This window comes from Prunus dulcis, chromosome 1 (assembly GCF_902201215.1).
Source record: "Prunus dulcis chromosome 1, ALMONDv2, whole genome shotgun sequence".
NCBI lineage: Eukaryota > Viridiplantae > Streptophyta > Magnoliopsida > Rosales > Rosaceae > Prunus > Prunus dulcis.
This window is the reverse complement of record NC_047650.1, coordinates 36,921,240-36,944,626: the sequence shown is the minus strand read 5'-3', so window position 1 is coordinate 36,944,626 and position 23,387 is coordinate 36,921,240. Positions and strand designations below refer to the sequence as shown.

The window sequence follows — 23,387 nt, the reverse complement described above, 5'->3', positions numbered from 1 at the left end:
ACTCGTTGTATAATATATTAGAGGAGAGTGATGTGAAAAATTGGGGGGGCCAGTGCCACTTTTGGTCTAGGAGTGGCTCCGCCATGGCTTGTACTCTTATTTGATGTGTTAGACATTTGTGGTTGTTTCATACTCGTTTTCTGCACATTATAAGTACATCCATTATGCTTATGCAAGCTCGATTTATTTTGTGGTTGTGTCACACCCAGTCTAGTTATACCACATTCAAATTACGTTGGTGATAATCCGACTGGTTTTACACTTTTAGCGAAAATTTATGACCTAGAAAAGAATACAGTATGAAAGTAGTGTGATTGGCAAATAGATATTTCCAGCCGAATAGGCAAGAGATAAACCCTCCCCAGTTCACGAGCCTAATAGTAAAGTTCAGAAACCCAAAAAGGCAACCTTATCAAGAAGCTTGCTAGCTTTTTTATCATGCCGAACATTTACTTGCAAACCCTTCTAACATTTCTGAAATTTCTATGATGAAACAGAGCAGACCAAATTAAGTTGCTGATGTTTTATTGACAGATAAAATTTGAAAAAAAATAAAGTAAAAGTGATGATAAGATCAAGTTTCATGTCACTCGTAAGTTTTTCTGTTTCAAAGAATCTTTACAGTTACTCGAAGTGGTAAAATATTTATGGTTGCCTTTGGATCGATTGTTAAATTAAGTGATTAGTATAACCCTTCATGCTTAAACATTGTCAACCTAACTTTCTAATAATGGTTTTCAACTTTACTAAATAGTTTTATAATTCCTTTTCGTTATGGATTTCGAACCTCAATTATACTAAATAGTTTGGCATGCTATATTAACATACCAATAATTTAAAATATTAATTTTAGCGCGTCGTGCCAAATTAACAATATACTAGTATAAAATGGCAAAAAACATTACTTTATAGAATATAATGGGGGAGTGTTATTTGGGCTTCTCTTTTGTGTTCGTTCATTCAAACAAGAGTGACAACAAGAATTTGAAAAGCGCAAACAAAACAACGCTATTTGATATGTAATAATTGAAATTCAAATAAAATTAATACTCTAATTTTTTTTTCTTTCTTTCTTCAACTTACCTAAAAGTGTCTTGACATATTGTGTATTAATGATTTAAAAATGAGTTCCTTGTGTTTTAAACTTGAGTTAGTTTTAAGTATATGTGTGAATTGTGGAATTGTAGAGGTTTGGATTGGATGTTTTATTCGATTTAGCAAACATGTTGAAAAGAAAGTTGAAAGATAGAGTTGGAGACGGAAATTTGAAGCAAACTTTGTTTATATATTTGTTAGGCTAAGCATTTTGGATTTGGTAAAGTAAATTAAAGTTATATATATATATATATATATATAGGCCGTAAAGTTTGAAGTGGTCATGCTCATGCCCTTTGCCCCTTTGGCGCACAAAAGGAACGCATCACACAAAGCAAAGCAGGGGAGCAAGCCGATGGACGGCAAAACGCTGTCGTTTCGTTACTCGTGATCACAAATCCCCCAATTAAGAAGGGAATAACCCAATAATAACCCATGACAAATTGAATCTTGTCAGCGACACACGTCACCATGTGGGCCCAGCACTTTATAAAAAAAGAAATTAAGAAAATTAAAAAGAAAGAGCAGAAAAAGAGTCAGAGTCACACAGACGAGACCCACCCTAACAACAACACCAAGCGAAGAGAAGAGAAGAGAAGAGGAAGAAGAAACAAAAACAAAACCAAAAAAAAAAAAAACCGAAGAATCAATTTTTCCCACTTTCTTCACCACACACACATATATATTTAACGCCACCACCCCTCCTGACCCACCCCCCATATATATTTTTTCAAAACCCATCTCCTTTTCTTCTCTCATTCATTCATCCGCCACCCTACTTTCTCTCTCTATAGCCTTTTCTCTGTCTGTCTCTCTCTCTTTCTCTCTTCCTAGAACCATTTGCTGAGATGATGGTGGTCAAAGACGAGTGGATGAGAGCGGCGATGACCGACGACATGCTCGTCGTGGAGCTTCTGGTGCGGCTCAAGCAGTCGCAGACGGCCGCCTCGTCTTCCTCGTCTCCGTTGTTGGAGTCGATACCGCTCAGGTGGGGCATCCGGCTGCCACGCTCCAAGTCGGCGTCGTCGGCGTCCAGATTCGACGGCGTCGTTTCGCGGCAGAGGAACATCAGCAAGCACGGCACCGATTCCGCCACTAGATGCAGCCCCACCACGCCGCTCTCCTGGAGCGGCGGCACCGGCTCCCCCTCCCCCACCGCCGACGGCTTCGAAGAGTCCAGCTGTCCCAGATCCAAGGTCTCCATCTATCTCTCTTTCTCTGCTTTTCGCTTTTTTGTGCTTTGGATTTCCTGCTAGCTGATCTCTGCTTGCTGTGTGTGAAGTGAAGACTCTTCGAGTCTCTTTGTTATTTGACGGAAATACCCACGGCGGTTGTTCGTATTTGCGTCTGGTTTTGCTAATAAGCAGAGACCAGAGCCGCACGACCCTCAGTGTTCATGAGGCGGCTGAGGCTTTTAGCGTGTTCGTCGACGACACACGCATTTCATGGCTTCTTTTTCACTTTACCATCTTCGGCCTTCTTCCTCTACCTAATTTACCTTGTCATCAGTTTTTCCGTTTTCTAATCTGGATTTCGAAACCGACGTTTCTGATTTCCTATCGCGTTTCGTTTGTAGTCTCTTGAGCTGCTAATGCTGACGAGGTCAAATTCGTCATTTCGTTATATTCTTTAGATTTTTCCTTCTTTGGTTAGCTCGATAATCGCCGGCGGTCAACCCTTGGTAGCCGCCGTGTACGACGTCGTTCGCACGATTTCATGACCAAAATGCCCCCGACCCGCGTGTGCCTTTCCATATCCCTCACGTGATGTAGCAGATCGAGACCACCTTCACGTTTTCGTCTCGCTCCTTTTGCCGGTAACCTGCCTTTCTTGATTCGCCTGCGAGATTTACCAAACTACCCTTCCAAACTCCTCCCTAGATTCTGATCACCAAAGGACACTCCCGTCGATTCCGAGATTTACCGCAGAGCGTGAAAACCGCGAAATTTCCCTGAGACGACGAGCTTACTCGTCTGATCCCTTTTTGATCGCGACAAAAGTCGCAACTCGCGTCGAGTCAAAAGTACGAATATAGATGGGCATAGCAAACAGGAGGAGGGTATTTCGGTCATAGTAATAAAAAGGGGGGTAGGGTGTGGTGGTGACGTGGGCCTATCTTAAAAGCGTGGTGGGGCCATTTGGGGGAAGGAGTTTTGCTTAGGGATAGGTCTGCGTTCGGTTTTGGTGTGGCGTTGTTAGTGGGGGTTGCTGGGGTAATTTTCCTCTGTGGCGCGGGCGCAGTCAGCGGCTTTTATGGACCATCATCTCCTTTGATAACGCTTTTCTTATTCTTATGTTTTCTGGAGATCCAGAGGAACTCGATGGGATGGTTGTGGCCGCTGATTGGGGGATTGAGTTTTTATGGGTGTGCGAATCTGACGGTCAAGGATGGTTTGGTGAGAGTGGTGGCTGTGGTCCTTGTCGCTTATTTAGTTTAAAGAATTACGATATTTTTTTTTTATATTTATTAGTTATTATTTTTGGACGAGGGGATTTGGGTTCGGTGTGGAAGGAAGCGAAGCGAGAGGCAATGTTTGTATGGACTATGGAGGAGAGGAGCCCATGGGAGGAGAAGCAGAGGCATGTGAGCAAGTCACGTGAGGAATAAAATAAGGAGCTTGTCATGTGTGGCGAGGCCACGTGGATATTCATGATGTGAATTTCTAAATGGGTTTAAGCTTACTCATCATTGGGATAGGGAAGCTTTATCCAAAGTCCAGAGAGACGGTAAATTTAATTGGCAAAGGAATAATTATTGCAGGCTTCTACTGGATTGGTGAAAGTTTTGAGATTTAAAGAAAAGAAAATAAATTGGTTTTTGGATGTTTTTGGTGTCCTTTTATGATATGTTCTCTTTTTGCTTTTTGTGGGTGTATTTGCTGAAGTGTGTTTTGCATTGATGTCTCGCAGGGAACTGCTACGTATGAATCCACCAGCACCACCACTGCCACCAAGAGGGCAAGGAGAAAGAAGGTAAACCCAAATCTTCTTTTTGGCTCCCACTTGGTTTCATGTTCAAAATAACAAACAACAATTATTTAAAAGCATGCAATGAGAATTGATAATTAATTAGTTTTCCAGATTTGTTTTGATTCTTTTTTTATTTATTTGTTTAGTTACTGTCATTTTCTAATCTGCAATAGGAGGCTTTTTAACTTCGATCTGATATGGACTTGGATGTCATTTTTCAGACATTTGCTGAGCTTAAGGAGGAGGAAAGTTCGTTGTTGAAGGAAAGGACATTTTTGGAAAAGGAAATAGCGACCTTACAAGCAACTTGTAAGCAACAAAGAGCCAAAAATGAGAACTTTAAGAGAATCAAGGTGAATTCTGCTGTTCTTTATCCTATATATATACTATTTTTCTTCTAGGATCCTTTCTCCTGGATCTGCCCCTTTGTCCTTTAGATTGGATACAATTATTTGCATCTGCTATGGCTTTTTTGGCTGAATACCTTATAATTTTGTTTTGCAGCTCGACTTGAACATGCATCCTGCTAGGAATTTGAGTGCAAACTTTGATGGAGCAGGGAAAGCAATTTCCAGTCAACCCCACGAGAGAACAGCGTCGAGCACCTACGGCATTCCCTCAAATTTGCCTCCACATCCAGAAGCGCAATCCGATTCTTACAGTGAACGCGAGGCCGTTTCAGCCCGAGACAATTCTTTCTTGCTGCCAGATCTAAACATGGAGCCGTGCGGAGAGGAATCTGGTTCCGAAACGCTATACGGGATGAGCTGAGGAAAGCATGAGTAAATGCATTATGCTTTCAATGAAGAAACTGATTGATGTGCCAGTATAACATAGCGCATTCCAGGAACTAGCTCTTCATAAGTACTACAAGTAGAGGTCAGTCGGAGCGTATCCAGTGAAGTTACAGATATAACCTGATCTGGATCCCTTTTACCTAAGTTTTGAGGGTTTTTAGTAAATTAGCAGTCATAGCCATTAAGCTGTAGAGGCTTCTGTTTATGTCGCAGCTGTTGCTGCTTTCCTCTGGAAAATTCTTTGGGGTAAAACCCTCATTACTTCTAATGTTCAAATTATTTAGATCATAAATTTGTATCATTCTTTGTAGGTTTTAAAAACCCTATCTGAAATCCAAGTTATGGTTTTCAGTCACCACAATTTCAACTTACGGACAGGTGTCAATGACTCATTGTATTATTGATTATTTTAGGATTTCAATTTTCTTTTTATTATTTTTTTGTCTGACAATATTAGTCTGTCAATTTTTGTGTCCATAAATTTGATGTCAATTTTGTGTACTTTGGGACATCCATCCACGCCATATAATTATATATGCAGACACGCGTCCCTTAAAGTGGAAAGTCATGATTATAGTATTGTATATAAATAAGCACTTTCAACTTTGACTTCATGAACTCGTCTGCATGCCATGCGCCTACACATAAGGAGGGTGGGAAAGAGGTTAATTTTGGAGTGCAAATAACATTTATATATATATATATATATAGTCATCATAAATAAACCATCTGATTGTGCTTTTTTTTTATTGTTGACAAAATGGTATTTTAAATGAGACTAGGTGTAGTAAATGTGGAACGCGCGTGCTGATGGTTTTGCATTTTTACCCAAAGGAAAATGCGATGATGGACGCGACGCATGAACCACATTCCGAGCCATTTTGCTGAAAAGTCTAAAGCAATCACATTGGTGGTTCTTTTTGGTATCAAGTGAACAACATTTGCTCCTTGAATAGATAAAGTGCTTATGATATCAACTGCTCAGATCATGCCACGTGGCATGAATTGATGGCCAAGAGATCGATCCTTGCTTTAAAAAAAAAACACTCCTATATATATAAATGGAAGAGTATCTATAGCTGAAATACAAAAGAGAGATGCTAGCCCGTGTAAAAACTTTGGATCTATAGTTCCATAAGTGGGTTTTTGAATTACTAGAGAAACACAGGCCAGTGATGGCAACTTTTACGCAGAGTGTTGTTTGAGCTGATCTTCAACAAGCTCAACACAGCGGTACAAGACTAATTCTATTGGGTTTAAAATACAAAATGCGTCAAGGGAAATATCACAATCATTCTTGTTCTCTGCCGTTATGGCTGTGACCACAGTACGTAGAGGTAGAAGCCACTCGTTATAGGCTCTCTGTAAATTGCTTCTGGACACCGCTCCGGTGTAGTTAGTTTTTCCTGTGCCATTTTTAATCAGGGTAAAAATAGTAAAAAATGAGACTCGTAAACAAGCATTTTCTTTCTAAAGGAAAAAGTAAAGACTCACACGACACAATATAATTTGTTGTGATGTTTTCCACATCTGCTATTGCTTTAACTCAATGATGGGATATTTACCTGTTGATTCTGTTATTAATACAAATCTGTACAGGTTGAGTGCAGACAGAACCTGTAGAAATAGTACGGAACTTGTCAAACGATTTAGAACAGGTTAACCAATAAGCATCAACAAGCCTAAACAATAAGCGTCTGTACTCTGTACTGAGTCTTGACAATTAAGGCATGTTTTTGTCATTTTGTTGCCTTTCATTGACTTCAAATTTGACCTCAAATATCTTTGACAGAGACAAAACCTAGATACTCAAATATCTTCATGTCAGTTCATTTCATGAGGGATTGGCCTATTGTGCAACTAAAAACTGCTATGCAATGAAACGACATACAGCAACAATTGTGCAAGTGAAGAATATATTCCACATAACATGGTTCCATTATTGGTAAAGATGACAATATGTCCAAAGACGTGAGGGAGGAAAAGAAGATACGTTCAGGAATCCAAGACTGCAGAGATTTGAAGATTTGTATTTGTAGCAGTTAAACAAGATTATTGGCTGGCTACATTAGGCGAATCTATGGTTGCACGAGACCAATCCTAGTTGAAAGCAAACCAAGCATCCCTAATTGTGGGACAGCTAAGGAATTGTAAAACATATCTTTAGACGCTATTGCAATCTTAGATTTGAAGCTTATCGACATAAAATAAATATCATGCATAATATATTGGTATATCAAACATAGAGAATTCAGTATTATAAGAAATTTATAAAAAGAATTTAACAAAGCACGTGGAAGAAATACCGCATCACTATCCTCAGGAAAGGATGGAGGTCCCCCCTCCGGAGGTCTTAGAATCATCTCCACCAATGCAAGGACATTGGGAGTCCAAAGCACTGTATGTGGATGTGATTTATACTCTGCTTGCAGAACTTCGTCATTTCCTAGGCTATGGCGACTTTCCTTGTGCATTTCCCCTTTAACAATATCTAAAAGGATTGCAATCTGTATAAGGTTGAAACACCCACATTAGGTAATGTCGCATCAAGTCTAATTAGACGAAAAAAAGGAAGGAATACATATCAAAAAAACTGGCGCTCAAGGTTTTACCATAGAGGAAGAATCACTTTTTGTGATCAAAGCCTTTAAAATGTCAAACCTCTGAGAAGTTGGAATATCAGCAAGAATCTGGTTTTGATGGTAAACATAAGTAAGTATTAATGTTAATTTACTCTAAACCAAACGAAGTAGAGTACATTCTATGCAAAAGCTTACTACTAAATGACCATAGGCTGAGCTATTACTCGCTAATTAAAAATGTGACAGAATACATATATTATAGGTAAACGCAACACTGAGGAAAAATAACACAAATCCTCACCCTTTTGAATGCTTCAAAGGCATTCTTTCGGAGCACTGTATCTGATGCATATATGATGACCATTTGCACAGCCTAAAATGTACCATGCCCACAAGAGGTAAAAAAAAAAAAAAAAAAAAACAGATTAGACTCTTTTCCTCTTTGATAAATATGAAACTCCTGCAACGTATAATGATGGCAAGAGGCAACCTGCAGAGTAGCAAAAATGCTAGACATATAAGATGAGAAGCAATCATGTTCGTCATAGTGGGGGATATTTCCATCTGTAACGCAGAGCAAGAAGTTGATGGCATGTTTTTTAAGTTCCCATGGCAGAGTGACAGGAGCTAGTATGTGCTTTAGCATGCCAACAGCTTGCCACCTTTTAGTCTGGTTATTCTTAAGTTCATCCCTGACAGAAGCCAAATCCTCCTCAGCAGCTCTAACAACCTCATCAGAGGCATGGCCCCAGATCACTTCAATAAAGCAACAGAAAAAACCAAAGCAAAACAAAGTTTCAAGCTAGAAAAAAATTGAGACAATAAGAAAAGGAGCAATCAGCATTCGGAAACATAAACCTGAAAGAGATGCCCCATGCTTGACATCGGATAAATTACTCATATAATCATCTTCATCCTCTGAGTGTGCAGAAATTAAGAACAGAAAAGAAACATCAAGGTCTAAAATTAGATAACAAATAGAGTGAAATATCATATAATACATGGGCAGGAATAGTAGTGATTGAAGGGATTTACCTCCAACTGTCCTAGATATTATGTCAACAACAGATCCAGTTACTACACCAAGATACGTCAAACCACAAAATGGGAAGAAACTAGACAGTTGCAATACAAAGGGCTGAGAACTTGAAACTTTGTGATTCATGCTGACAAGAGCCTGCAGATCAACAGTGTTTTTAAAAGAAAAAACAAAGCAAACCAAATATGGAAGGCATGATATATAAAAGAGTCTAGATTGAAATTTTTTTTTTGGGTAGATATATAACACAGATAAATAAATAAAAAGAACTGTGAAACTAGAACTTAGATTGTATGGAGGTTTGACCATAATCTGTAAGACATAAAGACCAAGTAGTGCACGAAGCTTATCATTTGCTCCACCTTCCTGTAGCATAGAACAAAACATCATTAGGTTCTGATACAGAATATGTTGAGAATCTCAGCATAGTCTCTAACCAGGAAAAACCATTGCATCAATTTGTCACATACCAACTTTACACAAACTGCACGTATGGAATTAGCAACGCTCATAGCTCTGTCAAACAAAGTCTTAAATTCTGGATCTTCATCTTCCAACTCCAAAGACCTGGCCTTCAAAACTTTAACGATAATAGGAACTGCTACTTTCACTTGCTCAAAGTGACGCCTCTGAAGGGAAAGAAACACTGAAATTAACAAAAGAAAAAAGAAACATAAAATTAACAAAATAGTGCTATCATCAACTCAATTGGCAAAATTCAATATCCATCTATGACATATACAATAAATCTGATAACAATACCATTAGGGAAGCTCATATAAGTTACCTTTTGAAAGCCCATTTAGAAGAGGCGCAACATAACCAGAATCCCTGATGGTCTCAATTGGGGGAGCTAATGCCTGACCCAAGTACAATAAAAAAAATCATCAAAGAGCTAAAAACCCAACAGAACAAACAATACAAAAAGTTGAGATAAAATGCACTAAAAAGGCAACATTCATACCTCACAAAGAATTGAAAGCATGTCTCGCGGACTACACAGTGATATAAAGCCATCAATAATGCTCTCAGCAACCTCCAGGCATCTCTCAGAGACACCACCAAACTTGGAAACTGCCATTGGCAGCTCAAATGAGATTGAATCAATGATCGCCTGGGCAAACCAACAAACAGTTCGTAAACATCAAACCATACAATTTACAAAGACTGAAAATTTAAACAAAATGAAGAAGAATTTGATGAAATGAAACCTGGTCCAGTGACGGGGAAGAGATAAAGTTGTGAACTTCGGTGAGAGCTAGGAAGGCATTGGTTTCTGCATCTTCATTGTCTGGGTCTGATAGAGCGGCGTCTAGGACTGAATCGAGGAAGCTGGTGAGCTCTGACACTGAGCTTTGCGGTTGATCAACTGAATTGGACAACGAGTTTAGGATCTCTTGAAGAAGGGGCGAGGACTGTTGCAGATGGTCCGCCATGGTGTCGCTGCAACTTCTCAATCTAGAAGAAGATGAGTTGGTGCGTCTTCTAATTCCAATTACGTTCCACTAGGGTTTTGTTTCCAAACAATAAGGCGCGAATGCTCGCTCGCTGCTCTTCTTTTGTTGTTGAGATTTTTATAACTTTTTGGGCAATATTTGTCATTTTTCTAAATTAAGTAAAATTATAAAACTTTGGTTTAACTTGTATAGACCATTGCAACCATTGAATAAAGTTGTCACATATGAAACCAGTGCTTGAGTTTAACTACTATGTGTAAAAATAAATTATAACATAAATGAATTGATAATATTATGTTGCGATATTATAAGTCAACTACATAATTATAAGTTTATGTTGTATTGAAATTCTAACTAGATAGGAACTGCATATATATATATATATATATAATTAAGGTAAAAGTTTTTTGTAATACGAATTTTAAGTTAAAAATTGTTTTACTAAAACTTTGCAAAATTGCATATATAGCATAGGGTAGTTTTTCTTTGATAGATGTGCGTTTGGTGAGTTCGTCAAGGGAATGCGTCTATCTATCACACCCGAATTCAATCCCTCTTCGTCAACCAAAAGAAAGTATAATTTTAAGGTGCACCTTTTAAAATAAATAGAGGAATAGAAAAAGAAAAAGAAAAACTCGTCCAAGGGCATCTCTGTCCCCAATCAGAGTCCGCATTACTCCGCAACCAAACACCTTTCCCTCCTCTCCATCAATCTTATTAACTAACCAAAATCCGAGAACACGATCTGTGTCTTCCTCACAGCGGCATTTCCACTCTCATGCTCCCGATCCTCTACACTCACTCCCACGCCTAATCCCCTGACTCTCCGATCCCCGCCCAAAAATGGAGCCGGACGTCAGCATCGAAACCAGCTCCATGATCCGCGTGGCGGTCCTCCCCATCGGCCACGTGCCCCCCGTCCTCCTGCGCGACTACCACTCGATGCTGCTCCGCCACCAGACGATCCCTCTCTCCGCCATCAGCTCCTTCTACACTGAGCACCAGAAGTCCCCATTTTCAAATCAGCCATGGGACTCCGGCAGCCTCCGGTTTAAGTTCATCGTCGGTGGGGCCCCACCGTCCCCCTGGGAGGACTTTCAGTCCAATCGCAAAACCCTAGCCGTCATCGGCATCTGCCACTGCCCCTCGTCGCCCGATCTCGACTCGGTCATCGACCAATTCGACTCGGCTCGCCGTGCCTACGCCTCTGCCCTCGTCGATCGCTGCTTCGCCTTCTGCCCCGGCGATTCTCAGGTCTCGAGAATCAGAATCTAGACTTTTCTCCATTTTTTTCAATTCTTCTTTTTTCTTGTTCTTAATTTGAAACTTTTTGGATTTTTGTTGTTGTTGTAGTTGGAGGATGGGAGCAAGAAAGGTGGGAACTTGATGCTGTTTCCGCCAGCAGATCGGGCGACGCAAGAGTTTCACTTGCAGACGATGATGCAGGACATAGCGGCGTCGTTGCTGATGGAGTTTGAGAAATGGGTGCTGAAAGCTGAGCCTGCAGGGACTATTGTCAAGACGCCTTTGGATTCTCAAGCTACTCTCAACTCAGAGGAGGTTCATGTCTAGGTGTCCTATAGAATTTTAAGCTGTTATCATTATTATCATTGTTAATATATAGTTTTGTTGTATCTGAATTGGAGTGGTGGTATGTGGATTTCTTTCTTTGTGCTAAATGTTATGAATTCTATCATTTTTTGGTACTGAAAAGTAAAGTGCAAAATCAATGAAAATGACAGGTTATAAAGGCGAAGAAACGGAGGCTTGGGCGTGCCCAGAAGACAATGGGTGATTATTGCTTGTTGGCAGGGTCACCTGTTGATGCTAATGCTCATTATACTACTGCACTAGAACTTGCTAGGTTGACTGGAGATTTTTTCTGGTATGCTGGTGCATTGGAGGGAAATGTCTGTGCCTTACTGGTAATAGCTACTTCTCTGGACTTTTGCATGGTTACCTGTGCTTAGTAACGTAGACTTGCATGGCTTTCTGTTTACTTATTGCTTTATTTCCTATGACTGATTTATATATACATGTTGTTAGATTGATCGAATGGGCGAAAAGGATTCGGCTGTGGAAGATGAAGTTAGATTTCGGTATAGTAGTGTCATCTCGCACTACAGGAAGTCATTTATACAAGAGCACGCTCAGAGGTAATTCATAGATTCTGTTGTGTTTAAATGGTTGTTACTTTAGTTATGTACTTATTCTTTTAACAGTTACTTTTATTAATCTATTCTGTGCAGAGTTTCACCCTTAACTTTTGAACTAGAGGCTACTTTGAAAATGGCAAGGTTTCTTTGCAGGTAAAATTTGTTCATGAGCATTATATGATTTGATAAAGGCAGCATGTATTACTTGTATGATTGTATCCCTCGACCTCACTGGATAATGTTCTGGCTCTAAAAAAGTTGAATTAGATCACAAATACTAATAGGAAGAGAGTTATTATTTACACTATTTCATCTTACGGATTTATTTTTGGTTTATTTTGGCAGACGAGAGCTGGCTAAGGAGGTAGTGGGATACCTAACAAGTGCAGCAGATGGTGCTAAGTCTCTTATTGATGCCAGTGATAGACTCGTATTATATGTTGAAATAGCTCGGTTATACGGAACTCTTGGTTATCAGCGAAAAGCTGCTTTTTTCTCGAGGCAGGTAGCTCAGTTATATTTGCAACAAGATAATAGACTGGCTGCTATTAGTGCAATGCAAGTTTTAGCAATGACCACAAGAGCATATCGTGTTCAAAGTAGAGCTTCCGCAGAAGACTCTCCTTCCAAAGTGAGTATATAAGTATTAAGCAAAAAATTCCGGGTCACGTTTTGCATTTCGGTCTGTCTGCATGCTTATTTCCCTAGTAAATTTCATGTGTAAACCTTCTTATATGTTGTGTGGCTTTGATTGTTTGTGAGCCTTAGTAAGTTTTCAGCTACTCATTCTGGTTTTATTTCCGCACAGAAGGAAATTGGATCAAGTCTTGCTGAGGGTGGGAAAATGCTCCACCAGTCAGTAGTCTCTCTATTTGAGTCTCAGTGGAGCACACTACAGATGGTTGTACTAAGAGAAATTCTTCTATCTGCCGTCCGTGCAGGAGATCCTCTTGCTGCCTGGGGGGCAGCTGCAAGACTACTAAGATCATATTATCCCTTAATTACACCAGCTGGGCAAAATGGCCTTGCTAGTGCACTTTCAAATTCAGCAGATAGATTGCCCTCGGGAACTCGCTGTGCTGACCCTGCTTTACCTTTCATTAGGTCTTCACCAGTACCTATGCATTTTTCCTGTTAGTACATGAACATTTTATTTCTTATGAAGCCTAACAACAATATTATTTGCTGTGCTATAGGTAATTTTTTTCCCATTGTCTTTATTGCAAGACAAGTATATAGTTGCACAGAGACCATGATACCTAGGAGTTGAACAAATAATTATATGTTTACCATAATTATTATATATATTATTTATCTATTCAAAGGCAATTAATATGCTTAATCTAGCAGAGCAGCAATGAAACAGATCTTTCTGATACATGAATTACAGACAAATCTGAAGTAAACTCATTTGAAAGGTTCCTTATTTTTTCCTTTTAATCTTAAGACTGCAGAGCAATGAGAAGTGAATACCTGCTAGCTCTGCCCAACGTAATGATTTTTTTATGGATGCTAGAGTTTTTCTTATTTACTTTTTGTTTCTGTCTAGTTGAGGCTACTTGCTTTAGAGCCTCTTGTTTTTTTTTTATTTTTTATAAACAATGTTTTATTTACCTATATACTCTTTGTGGAACTATAATGTGCTTAGATCCTGTGGTAGAGCTAAGAAGTGTTCTATTCTTATTGCCGATGAGTAACAATCTATTCCTTTGTTTTTAAAAATCTCCCATATCTAAGGTGATCCTGAACTGAATATTGATGTTAAGGATACAGGCAAATCACCATTATGTTCTTCATTTAATTCTCATCAAATTTTTCGAGGATTTTTCTAATTTAATCATACTTGCTTCTAGATTGTATTCTTTTCCTATGCATCCTTCGCAAATGGACATTGTAAAGCGCAATCCAGCAAGAGAAGACTGGTGGGCAGGAGCTGCTAATACTGGGCCTTTTATTTATACGCCATTTAGCAAGGGAGATGCAAATACTAACACCAAACAGGAGCTGATTTGGATTGTTGGAGAACCAGTTCAGATTTTGGTCGAACTGGCAAACCCATGTGGCTTTGATTTGAGGGTTGATAGTATATATCTCGCAGTGCCTTCAGGAAATTTTGATGCTTTTCCAGTTACTGTAAACCTTCCACCCAATTCATCAAAGGTGGTCACTTTATCTGGGATCCCGACTTCAGTGGGGATGGTAACAATTCCTGGGTGCACTGTCCACTGCTTTGGTGTTATTACTGAACACCTGTTTAAGGATGTTGACAATCTGCTCCTTGGAGCTACACAAGGACTTGTGCTTTCTGACCCATTCAGATGCTGTGGGTCTGCGAGGTTGAAAAATATATCTGTTCCAAACATTTCTGTGGTACCACCATTACCATTGCTGGTTTCACGTGTTGTCGGGGGTGACGGTGCAATCATTCTACATGAAGGTGAAATTCATGATTTATGGATAAGTCTGGCTAATGCAGGTACTGTTCCAGTTGAGCAAGCACATGTATCACTCTCAGGAAAAAACCAAGATTCTGTTATCTCGATTGCATCTGAAACCTTAAACTCAGCCCTCCCGTTGAGGCCTGGTGCAGAAGTGACTTTACCTGTGACCTTAAGAGCTTGGCGGCATGTCTTAGCAGATGCAGATACTGCAGGCAGGAGTGGCTCTGGAGGCACTGTGAGGCATTCTAAGGATGGAAGTAACCCCACATTGTTGATCCATTATGCAGGTATTGATAAATCTATATAATACTCTCTCTCTCTCTCTCTCTCTGTGGCACCTTGTTCCTGAGTAGTGAGTATGAGTACCAATAACTTCTCTTTCTGACAATAATGCTTTACATTTTACTTTTCAGGGCCTCTGACAAATATTGGAGATCCTGCTACAAATAAATCTGCTGTTCCCCCTGGCAGGCGCCTGGTTGTTCCTTTGCAGATTTGTGTTTTGCAGGGTTTGTCTTTTGTAAAGGCTCGTCTGCTCTCAATGGAGATTCCTGCGCAAGTGGGTGAAAACCTTCCAAAACCAGTTCATATAGAAGATAGCCCTACTGAAGCTCTTAGTTCTCCAACTAAGATGGACAGATTGGTGAAGATTGATCCTTTCAGAGGAAGTTGGGGACTGCGCTTTCTTGAACTTGAGCTGTCTAATCCCACTGATGTTGTCTTTGAAATTACTGTTTCAGTCCAGCTGGAGAACTTTAGTCATGATCATAGACTTTCTGGAGATCGAGATGCTGCTGAGTATGGTTACCCTAAAACAAGAATTGATCGAGATTGCTCCGCAAGGGTACTGATACCACTGGAGCATTTTAAATTACCAGTTCTTGATGATTCTTTCTTTGTGAAGGATAATCTGCCAGATGGGGCTAATAGTGGCAGAAATTCAAGCTTTTCAGAAAGGAATACTAAAGCGGAACTTAATGCTTCTATCAAGAACCTCATATCTAAAATAAAGGTTAGGTGGCAATCAGGGCGGAACAGCTCTGGGGAGTTAAATATCAAGGATGCTATACAGGCAGCCCTTCAGACATCAGTTATGGATGTACTGCTGCCAGACCCATTGACATTTTGCTTCAGGCTTTCTAGATATGCCCTTGAACCTGAAAATTCTAGTTCGCACAATTCTCCCAATGTTCAAGTTCACTCTGCTGCAGCTAAGGGTTCTGTGCTGGCGCATGAAATGACTCCGATGGAAGTCGTGGTTCGTAATAACACAAAGGAGAAGATCAAGATGAGTCTTAGCATCACATGCAGAGATGTTGCTGGAGAGAATTGCGTAGAGGGTACAAAGGCAACTGTCTTGTGTTCGGGTAATGTTCTATGATGATGCCTTTCTTCAATCACTTCTTTAATCCTGCCTATTTTTTGTTTATTTCTGAAACTGTTTGTTTGGCAATCAGTGTTATTAGAACTTCCATTGCAATTTTCATAGATGCAATACAATGTGTCACTGATGTGTTTTACGATTGATTTGTATGTAGGTGTTTTGAGCGGGATCAATGTGGAGGTTCCTTCGCTTCAAGAAATCAAGCATTCTTTCTCTCTGTATTTTCTTGTCCCAGGAGAGTACACGCTGGTAGCGGCCTCGGTGATCGATGATGCTAATGATATTCTCAGGGCTCGCGCAAGAACTAAATCCTCCGATGAGCCGATTTTCTGCCGTGGGCCCCCATATCATGTTCGTGTTGTTGGGACTGCATGATGGTTCTTCCGACTAAAAACATCAGCTGGATTAGCTCCCAAAATGTACTATGTTAGAGTAGAGGAACAATGCTTTCAGTGTCAGTAAACAATGCCAGCTTTTTATTGGCAGCGGCAGGAGTTATAGTTATGTGTTCTTGAGATTCGCCATGGAACCTCCCTCCATTTTATCGACTTCTGAAAACAAATTCTTATTATTAGGGTGTGTTCTGTTGTACATTTATATTCATATTGTAATTTTGTACAATGTTGTGAAATAAGTTGTCACCCTGTTCAACCTATCGATTTGGCTTAACTTTTTTTTTTTTTACACTAAAAAACATGATTGTAGATTGTTGACAAACATTTTGGCAGGTGATTATTGTCGTCGGACTGATCATTTGTGGTCTCTTTATTTTTTATCAAACATTTCTGGTCTTTATCTTACGTGGTGTTTAATTTCGAAACCAGATCAATGATTATTTCCTAAGAGTTATGCCACTTTTCTTGAAGTATTATGTGTTGATGTTACCTGAATATCAAATGTTTAAAAGCATTATTAAAATACACTAATATGTATTGGGTATCAAACACAAAATATTGTTATCTAGATAATTATGTAAGGAATTTGAAGTCAAAACTAAATTTTCATTGTGATTTTATGAGTTATCAAAACTAGTCTCTATTTTGAAATGCCGTTACTCAAAAACCTTGCACGACTCTTGTTTCCCTCCTCATTTCCCCGCCGCCATACAGTGACATAAACTGAACAACTGGTACAATTCCCAGTGATCCACTGATGCTATAATGAAAACTCAGGGACCCAAGTCACTCCTAGCTCTCATAGAAACCTGCACAAGCCTTAATCAACTGAAGCAAATCCATGCCAAATCTATAATCTCAGGCCTTTCCTACAACCATTTCATCCTCACCCAAATCGCCAATTCCTTCCTGTTCCCTCAGTCTCTGAACTACGCCACACGCATCTTGGTTCAAACCCAAGAGCCAAGCATCTTCATTTACAATTCCATGATCAAAGCATATTCTCAATCAGAAACCCCATTTGTTGCTTTATCAATGTATAACAATATGAGGGTACGCGAAAATGCGGTTGGCGACCAGTTCACGTACCCTTTTGTGTTCAAAGCTTGTGCTAGTGAATTGGCTGTGGAGAAAGGGAGGGAGGTTCATGGTGTGGTTGTTAGAATTGGGTTTGATTCGGATAGGTTTTTGTGTAGTTCTTTGCTAAACTTGTATGGGGTTTGCGGAAAAATTGAGAGTGCAAGGCAGGTGTTTGATGAATTTAAGGCGAAGGATGTTGTTTTCTGGAATGCCATGATAATGGGTTATGCGCGAAATGGGATGCCTTTGGAAGCTTGTGAGGTTTTTAGGGAGATGGTGAAAGTGGGAGAGGTTGAGCTCAATGAAGGCGCGGTTTTGGCATTGATATCGGCTTGCACGGTATCGAAAAACTTGAAACTTGGGAGAGAAATTCATGGGTATGTGAGAAAAGAGGTAACTTTTGGGTTAAGTGTGAAACTGGGAGCTGCAATGGTTGACTTGTATGCAAAATGTGGCTGTTTAGATTATGCAAAGAGAGTGTTTGAGGGAATGCCTGAGAAGAATTCTGTGGTGTGGAACTCATTGATAAGTGGTTATTCCCTTAATGGGTTTTCGAGGGAAGCAATTGATCTTTTCAAGGATATGTGTTTTTGGGATGTTAAGCCTGATAGGTACACAATTTCAGGCTTGTTGTCTGCTTGTGCCCAAACCGGAGCTATTAATCTAGGGAATTGGGTTCGGAAATTTGCAGAGAAGAATGGACTTTGGGACGAGTTCATCGGGACCTCTTTGGTAGACCTGTATGCAAAATGCGGTTCTATTGAAGCAGCTAGAGAAGTGTTTGATCAAATGGATAAAAAAACTGTTGCAACATGGAACACCATTCTCTCTGGATATGCGTCAAATGGGCAGGCTGGATCTGCAACAGAGCTCTTTGACGAGATGAGAAAATCAGGTGCTATTCCGGATAGCATAACCTTTCTTTCGATTTTACATGCTTGTGCTCATGCTGGTTTGGTTGAAAAAGGCAAGCAATACTTTGATTCGATGGTGAAAAATGATAAGATCACCCCAAAAGTTGAGCATTATGGTTGCATGGTTGATCTTCTTGGCCGTGCTGGACTTCTAAAAGAAGCAAGGGAGCTCATTGAGAGGATGGATATTGAACCAAATGTAATTGTGTGGGGATCACTGTTTAATGCTTGTAGCATTCATGGTGATATTGAGGTGGGAGAGTGGGCAGCTGACCATATTTTCAACTTAGAAGCAATGGATGGGGGTTCCTACGTGTTGTTAGCAAATATGTATGCTGCAGCTGGAAGGTTTGACAGGGTTAAAGCAGTTAGACAGGCAATGGTTGACGCAAGTTTTTGCAAGCTACCTGGATGTAGCATGATTGAGATTGGTGATGTAGTTCATGAGTTTCTTGTTGCTGACAAGACACACCCTAAATCAGAAGAGATCTACTCGGTGTTGGATGAATTAAGCGACAAGCTCAAGACGGCGACAGGCTCCATGCGCTTGCCTGCTTTAGCTGGAGAGCATTTGGAAAGTAGCTGAGGGACAACCATTTCTCGGTGAAATTTTGTGAAATTGGGTAAGGGACAAGGGAAGCGAGGGGAGCAGTTTGGTACTCTGACCCTGCTGCTGCACCTGTTACAGAAGTACAGGGCAATTTCAGCAATCTGAGATCCTTTAGCCATGGTTTGCATATTCCAGATTGTGGGGCGACAGACGCAGAATATCACAGAAATGATTTGGAGATTTATTTGAAGGTTTCATTCTTTCCTTGATAATGCTTCACAATTGACTTCTGAGCTTATTCATGGACATGTTTTGTTGAATATCTGTCAGTCTAAAATTAGTGATCTCTCTTGCAGATGGCCTTCTAATTCTTCTTCATGGAACATGCTGCTATGACAGGATAATTTTAGTATCATTCACACTGTTGAAGTTTAAGGTATAGAATTGTATATCTCAACTCAAGTACAGCCATAGTTTCCATAATTTCATATTTTCAGATATTTTACTCAGCTGACATTTTCTGTTTCGGATTTTGGTGATCAAAATGCTTCCTCTAATTGCACATTCAACACAGCCAGCTTCTTATGTCTTCACTCAATTTGAAACATCTCCCGAGTCGACCGGAGCAATTTTTTTTTTTAAAAAAACCTTCAGAACATGTTGCTGATGATTTTATCAGTTGTTATTTATATTTCTTTTCTGTAATAATTTTAGGCCTGTATACTTATTTAAAGTTGTACAACATCTTAATGAGCCTAAAATTATTGTACGTCAACTGGACCCATGAGTTTTGCTACTCTCGGAGGTTTTGGAAAAAAGTTGTGAACAAATTTGGAAATTTTGGTGAGTTGATTGATGTTATTGTTTCTTGTTGTTTATATAAATTGACAAGAATAAGATTCGTTTCCACGGTCCCCTTGGCAATGGTATTATTAAGGGACAGTCATATGCTGTAAAAGAGGCCTCCACCAGTATTAGCTCAACTGCTCAAGCCACCAAATTAAGAGGTTCCTCCGACCATACCTCAAATCACTTTCTCCCAATTTAATTTTCAAAGACAAAACAACATACAAAAGTAAAAGACAATTCATGTGCTGCTAAACAGTAAATAGTAAGATTAATTTCATTTGCTAGTGTTAGTGGCTCGTGACGGTGGTGAAATACAATAATAAATGAATTGTACGCTTTACATCTATCAGTTGTTAGAAATCGCTCATGCACGCATAAGGAAATATAAGATAGCTCTAGCAATCAATTCAACTTGCAATGATACTTAAAATTTAGAACACGCCTCTCTGTGATGAAGATGTAATGAAAGTGAAAGATGGGATAAAAGCCTGACCCTGCAACTGTGTTGAGAGTTGGGAGAGAGACTTTCTTCCATTATGCGGTCACATTTGTATCCCATCACCAATTCAATTCTATGATGTTTGTACATCAACATGTTATAATTGCCCAATGGGTTCGCTATACGAGTCATTCTCTATCCAAAACAGAGTTACATACATGGAAGAAAGGGAAAATAATAGTCATTTTTCTTATGTCGACCAGGACAAACGATTTGATTGATTATAACTTAGATGCACGTGTAAGACAAGTTTTTTAGAATGAAACTTTTTTTTATAAGAAATGTTACGGTCCGTCGTCTACACACATGTGAAAAAAAAAAAAAAATTTGTACATGTAAAAGTGAAACTTGTTTTATAAGATATGTTATGAACAGTCGTTTATGCGTGCGTGAGTGACTGTCAGCCGTTGATGTAAGTGAATTTTATAATACGATTGGGATACAAGTGAGTACTTGTCCTTAGCATAAATCTCTTTTGATTAATAGTGCTAAACAGCTACGACCCTAAAAACATTTAAAATTAAAATTAAAATTAGAAGTTCTATAGGGATATTTGGTACTTGGATTGTTCCTTAGGTTAGGTGAAAGGAGCAGTAAACATGGGCTTGTTTGGTGGGCCTATGGCGCTAGTTGGAACCCTGAAATAGGGTCCTCCTCTGGTTTGCAGTTGGGTGTACGGCAACAGTGTATAGATAGAGAAAATGAAACAATGCAATGTGACCCAGAAAAAATTGTGGGAAATGTGATTCAGTTAGAATGGTACACAAACGAAAGTGATTGATAAATTTGTAGGCATGTGTTTTTTAAATTGTGGTTTTTGATAGAGAATGACATGTGTGTAACATGTGAACTTGTTTTGTTGTTGCATATGTCCCGCCTCCTTAAATTTATATAAACCTTTTCTAAGACAATACAATTCAATTTCTTATCAATGTGAGAGTTCGAAGTTAAAACATCTGAGTTTATAACTCGTTTCGTACTCGCACGTTCTATTTGGGTCTCTTGTGATAGCTGGGGATGCGTGAAACCCAGATGTTGCATGGGCCTAACTAGCCCAGAATATACAAGGATGAATGAACCTGAAGATTGAGGAGGGAGGAAGATGTCAGCACCCAACATTATGTAATGTTTGATGACAATTTTGTGTTGCCTTTCAAGGAAAGATAACTATGAAGATGATATGCCAACACATTGGAAATAATACATATTAATTTTTCAGTGTCGCATTTTTGGTGGTCAGCAATTTTATTTGACAACTTTCACCAAACAATGATAAAAATGTCAAAATGTTTTCAATTTCCATAGATACATACACAAATTTCTTCATGCATAGTACTTTGAAAAATATTCCAAATTTATGATCACTGTGCCAATATTCCCTTAGCAGCCCTTCTGAACAAATTTTGTCAAAAACTAGAAAATTTCCAAAAGTAGGTCAAGCTTCATCCCACAAGGCCTAGATTTATTCTTTGGCATGCATTGACAAATAGCATAAAATAAACTTCCCTAAAGTCCACAAATTTCAATCTCACTGGTGAGAAGAATTTGACAAAAACACTCTTGCAATATAGCAGCGCACAAACTTAATTCATCATTTAAAAAAATAATAATAAAAGATAGGGTCATTTGAATTGAAACTCTTTTTGGAGGGAAACTCATGCTCATTCAAGTTGGCAAGTGCCTCTGATTAATTAAAAAAAAATTTAGAACGCTAACGAGATCTAGCCAAATATAAAAATGGCATTGACTTGCCAACTGAGGTCTTAAATTCGAATCTTCATAACATCATGACTATGTTATGTATGAGAGAAAACCTCATCTCTTACTATCACTTGTACTAAAAAAAATATTTATTTATTTAAAAAGGGTTGTGAGGCACCTGATGGCTGGTGTGACATCACAGAAGAAAGGGCAATAAACAAAACATGATCAAATCAAAACCATGCTTTGCTTTGCTCTATTATATGTCCTTTTGTTGCTTTCTTTTCTTTTCTTTTCTTTTCTTTTCTTTTATTTTTCCTCATCATCTATCAATATCGCCTACATTAGCTGAATTGAGCTGGTGGGGTATATATATATATATATATATATATATATATATGTAGTTGCTGTCCTTTTTCCTTTTTACCATTCCGGGTCTTTTGTTCCCTCTTCTTACAGCCTAAGATGGTAAGTTTTCACGCTTCCCCAGCGGAAGCTGTCCCTTGCAAAACAAAATATTATCTACTTTGCACTCTTTTACATGAGATATTAATTAACTAGGCTAATTGTAATTAGCAACTTTCTTAAAGGTGGATCATCTCCTTCCTCTTTCTCCCTTTCTCTCTCACTCACTTGAAAATTCAAATCTCAATCATTCAACTTTACTTAAAACTTATCTAGCGACTCACATCCAAAAGCATTCATCCCTCGATCTGAAGTTTTGTATTCGATTTTCCTATCATCCAAAAACTCAATAGTAAAGAGAATTAGCAATTGGATTTTATTCAATGACCTTGATAGATAGAGGGGATTTTAACAAAAAATCAAGCTCCTTTCTTAACAATACCAAGTACAAATGCTATAAAAGATTGGGTGGAACATTGGCAGTTAAATATGCCTAGGTCAAGAATAGAGATTGGATTCCCACATGTATCTTTCAAACATTTTGACATATTTTTTTGGTCTTTTTTTCTTGGGGAGGGGTGGGGGGTGGGGCGTGGGGTTAGGGAGCACAGTGAAGTAGAGGTGAGTGGTTGAGTGGTCCATGCACGAAATGCTCAGTGTTTTTGTGGTCCATGCAAGAAAGCCTAACAAAGAGATAGAGGAGGGGGGGCCAGAGAGGAGGCAAAGGAACATGAAGTCGAAAAAGAAGGTGGGTAAAATTAGCAACTGCCTAATCCCATCATCAAATTAAAAAACCAGCTATTAATCTCCAAAACCCAGTAACAAAACATGAAGATTAAACAAGATAACATGATCCTAATTACTTACAATCCTTAATTAAAACCCTCTTACGTGCATGCATGAATTGACTGTGAAGATGTAGAAGAGCATCTTCTGAATTACACGTATCTAATCCAAGCACAGCAAATTGCATGTCTCAATTATGCGATTTCTGTATGATTTATAATTATTGTGAGCATTTTTCCCCGGACTCTCTCACTTTTTGCCAAATTCTCCCCTCTATAATTGTTCCC

The 23,387-nt window shown here is 39.1% G+C and overlaps 4 protein-coding genes across 8 annotated transcripts; 3 read left to right on the top strand and 1 right to left on the bottom strand.

Moving 5' to 3' along the window:
* Positions 1-1,713: 1,713 nt before the first annotated feature.
* On the top strand, positions 1,714-5,297 carry LOC117627247. Its single transcript, XM_034359229.1, has 4 exons — positions 1,714-2,291; positions 4,006-4,068; positions 4,287-4,418; positions 4,570-5,297. Exons 1-4 carry the CDS (start codon positions 1,944-1,946, stop codon positions 4,834-4,836), a joined length of 810 nt encoding a protein of 269 aa, XP_034215120.1. The 5' UTR covers positions 1,714-1,943; the 3' UTR covers positions 4,837-5,297.
* Positions 5,298-5,897: 600 nt separating this feature from the next.
* LOC117627238 (aberrant root formation protein 4) lies at positions 5,898-10,021 on the bottom strand. Its single transcript, XM_034359217.1, has 13 exons — positions 9,695-10,021; positions 9,448-9,597; positions 9,271-9,343; positions 8,954-9,129; positions 8,790-8,849; positions 8,480-8,621; positions 8,303-8,362; positions 7,935-8,200; positions 7,746-7,817; positions 7,475-7,552; positions 7,169-7,369; positions 6,428-6,479; positions 5,898-6,268 (listed from the first exon to the last, which is right to left on the bottom strand). Exons 1-13 carry the CDS (start codon positions 9,917-9,919, stop codon positions 6,048-6,050), a joined length of 1,776 nt encoding a protein of 591 aa, XP_034215108.1. The 5' UTR covers positions 9,920-10,021; the 3' UTR covers positions 5,898-6,047.
* A 531-nt stretch (positions 10,022-10,552) lies between these two features.
* Positions 10,553-16,590, top strand: LOC117627219 (trafficking protein particle complex II-specific subunit 120 homolog). Of its 3 annotated transcripts, none has more exons than XM_034359189.1 (10): positions 10,553-11,194; positions 11,294-11,500; positions 11,683-11,865; positions 11,987-12,096; positions 12,190-12,249; positions 12,442-12,727; positions 12,905-13,200; positions 13,950-14,824; positions 14,951-15,904; positions 16,076-16,590. In XM_034359189.1, the coding sequence occupies exons 1-10, from the start codon at positions 10,784-10,786 to the stop codon at positions 16,294-16,296; spliced, it is 3,603 nt and encodes a 1,200-aa protein (XP_034215080.1). In that variant the 5' UTR covers positions 10,553-10,783; the 3' UTR covers positions 16,297-16,590. The 3 variants fall into 3 exon arrangements, with proteins under 3 accessions (XP_034215080.1, XP_034215088.1, XP_034215096.1); XM_034359197.1 differs by having other exon boundaries at positions 10,593-11,194; positions 12,908-13,200; positions 16,076-16,518; XM_034359205.1 differs by lacking the exon at positions 10,553-11,194 and having other exon boundaries at positions 11,383-11,512; positions 16,076-16,518.
* Positions 16,591-16,979: 389 nt separating this feature from the next.
* Positions 16,980-19,495, top strand: LOC117627202 (pentatricopeptide repeat-containing protein At1g08070, chloroplastic-like). 3 transcript variants are annotated; one of them, XM_034359177.1, is made up of 3 exons: positions 16,980-19,111; positions 19,217-19,296; positions 19,439-19,492. In XM_034359177.1, the coding sequence occupies exon 1, from the start codon at positions 17,082-17,084 to the stop codon at positions 18,894-18,896; it is 1,815 nt and encodes a 604-aa protein (XP_034215068.1). In that variant the 5' UTR covers positions 16,980-17,081; the 3' UTR covers positions 18,897-19,111; positions 19,217-19,296; positions 19,439-19,492. The 3 variants fall into 3 exon arrangements, with proteins under 3 accessions (XP_034215068.1, XP_034215060.1, XP_034215051.1); XM_034359169.1 differs by having other exon boundaries at positions 19,435-19,492; XM_034359160.1 differs by having other exon boundaries at positions 19,217-19,495.
* The last annotated feature ends 3,892 nt before the right edge of the window (positions 19,496-23,387 follow it).

Coding starts and splice junctions, on each gene's coding strand:
- LOC117627247 (XM_034359229.1), top strand. CDS start 1,944: ATGATGGTGGTCAAAGACGAGTGGATGAGAGCGGCGATGACCGACGAC. Junction 4,069..4,286: donor AGAGGGCAAGGAGAAAGAAG/GTAAACCCAAAT, acceptor GTCATTTTTCAG/ACATTTGCTGAGCTTAAGGA. Junction 4,419..4,569: donor AGAACTTTAAGAGAATCAAG/GTGAATTCTGCT, acceptor TTTGTTTTGCAG/CTCGACTTGAACATGCATCC.
- LOC117627238 (XM_034359217.1), bottom strand. CDS start 9,919: ATGGCGGACCATCTGCAACAGTCCTCGCCCCTTCTTCAAGAGATCCTA. Junction 9,598..9,694: donor CTTCCCCGTCACTGGACCAG/GTTTCATTTCAT, acceptor TGGTTTGCCCAG/GCGATCATTGATTCAATCTC. Junction 7,553..7,745: donor CCTTTGAAGCATTCAAAAGG/GTGAGGATTTGT, acceptor CATCAAAACCAG/ATTCTTGCTGATATTCCAAC.
- LOC117627219 (XM_034359189.1), top strand. CDS start 10,784: ATGGAGCCGGACGTCAGCATCGAAACCAGCTCCATGATCCGCGTGGCG. Junction 11,501..11,682: donor CTACTCTCAACTCAGAGGAG/GTTCATGTCTAG, acceptor TGAAAATGACAG/GTTATAAAGGCGAAGAAACG. Junction 12,097..12,189: donor ATACAAGAGCACGCTCAGAG/GTAATTCATAGA, acceptor TATTCTGTGCAG/AGTTTCACCCTTAACTTTTG.
- LOC117627202 (XM_034359160.1), top strand. CDS start 17,082: ATGAAAACTCAGGGACCCAAGTCACTCCTAGCTCTCATAGAAACCTGC.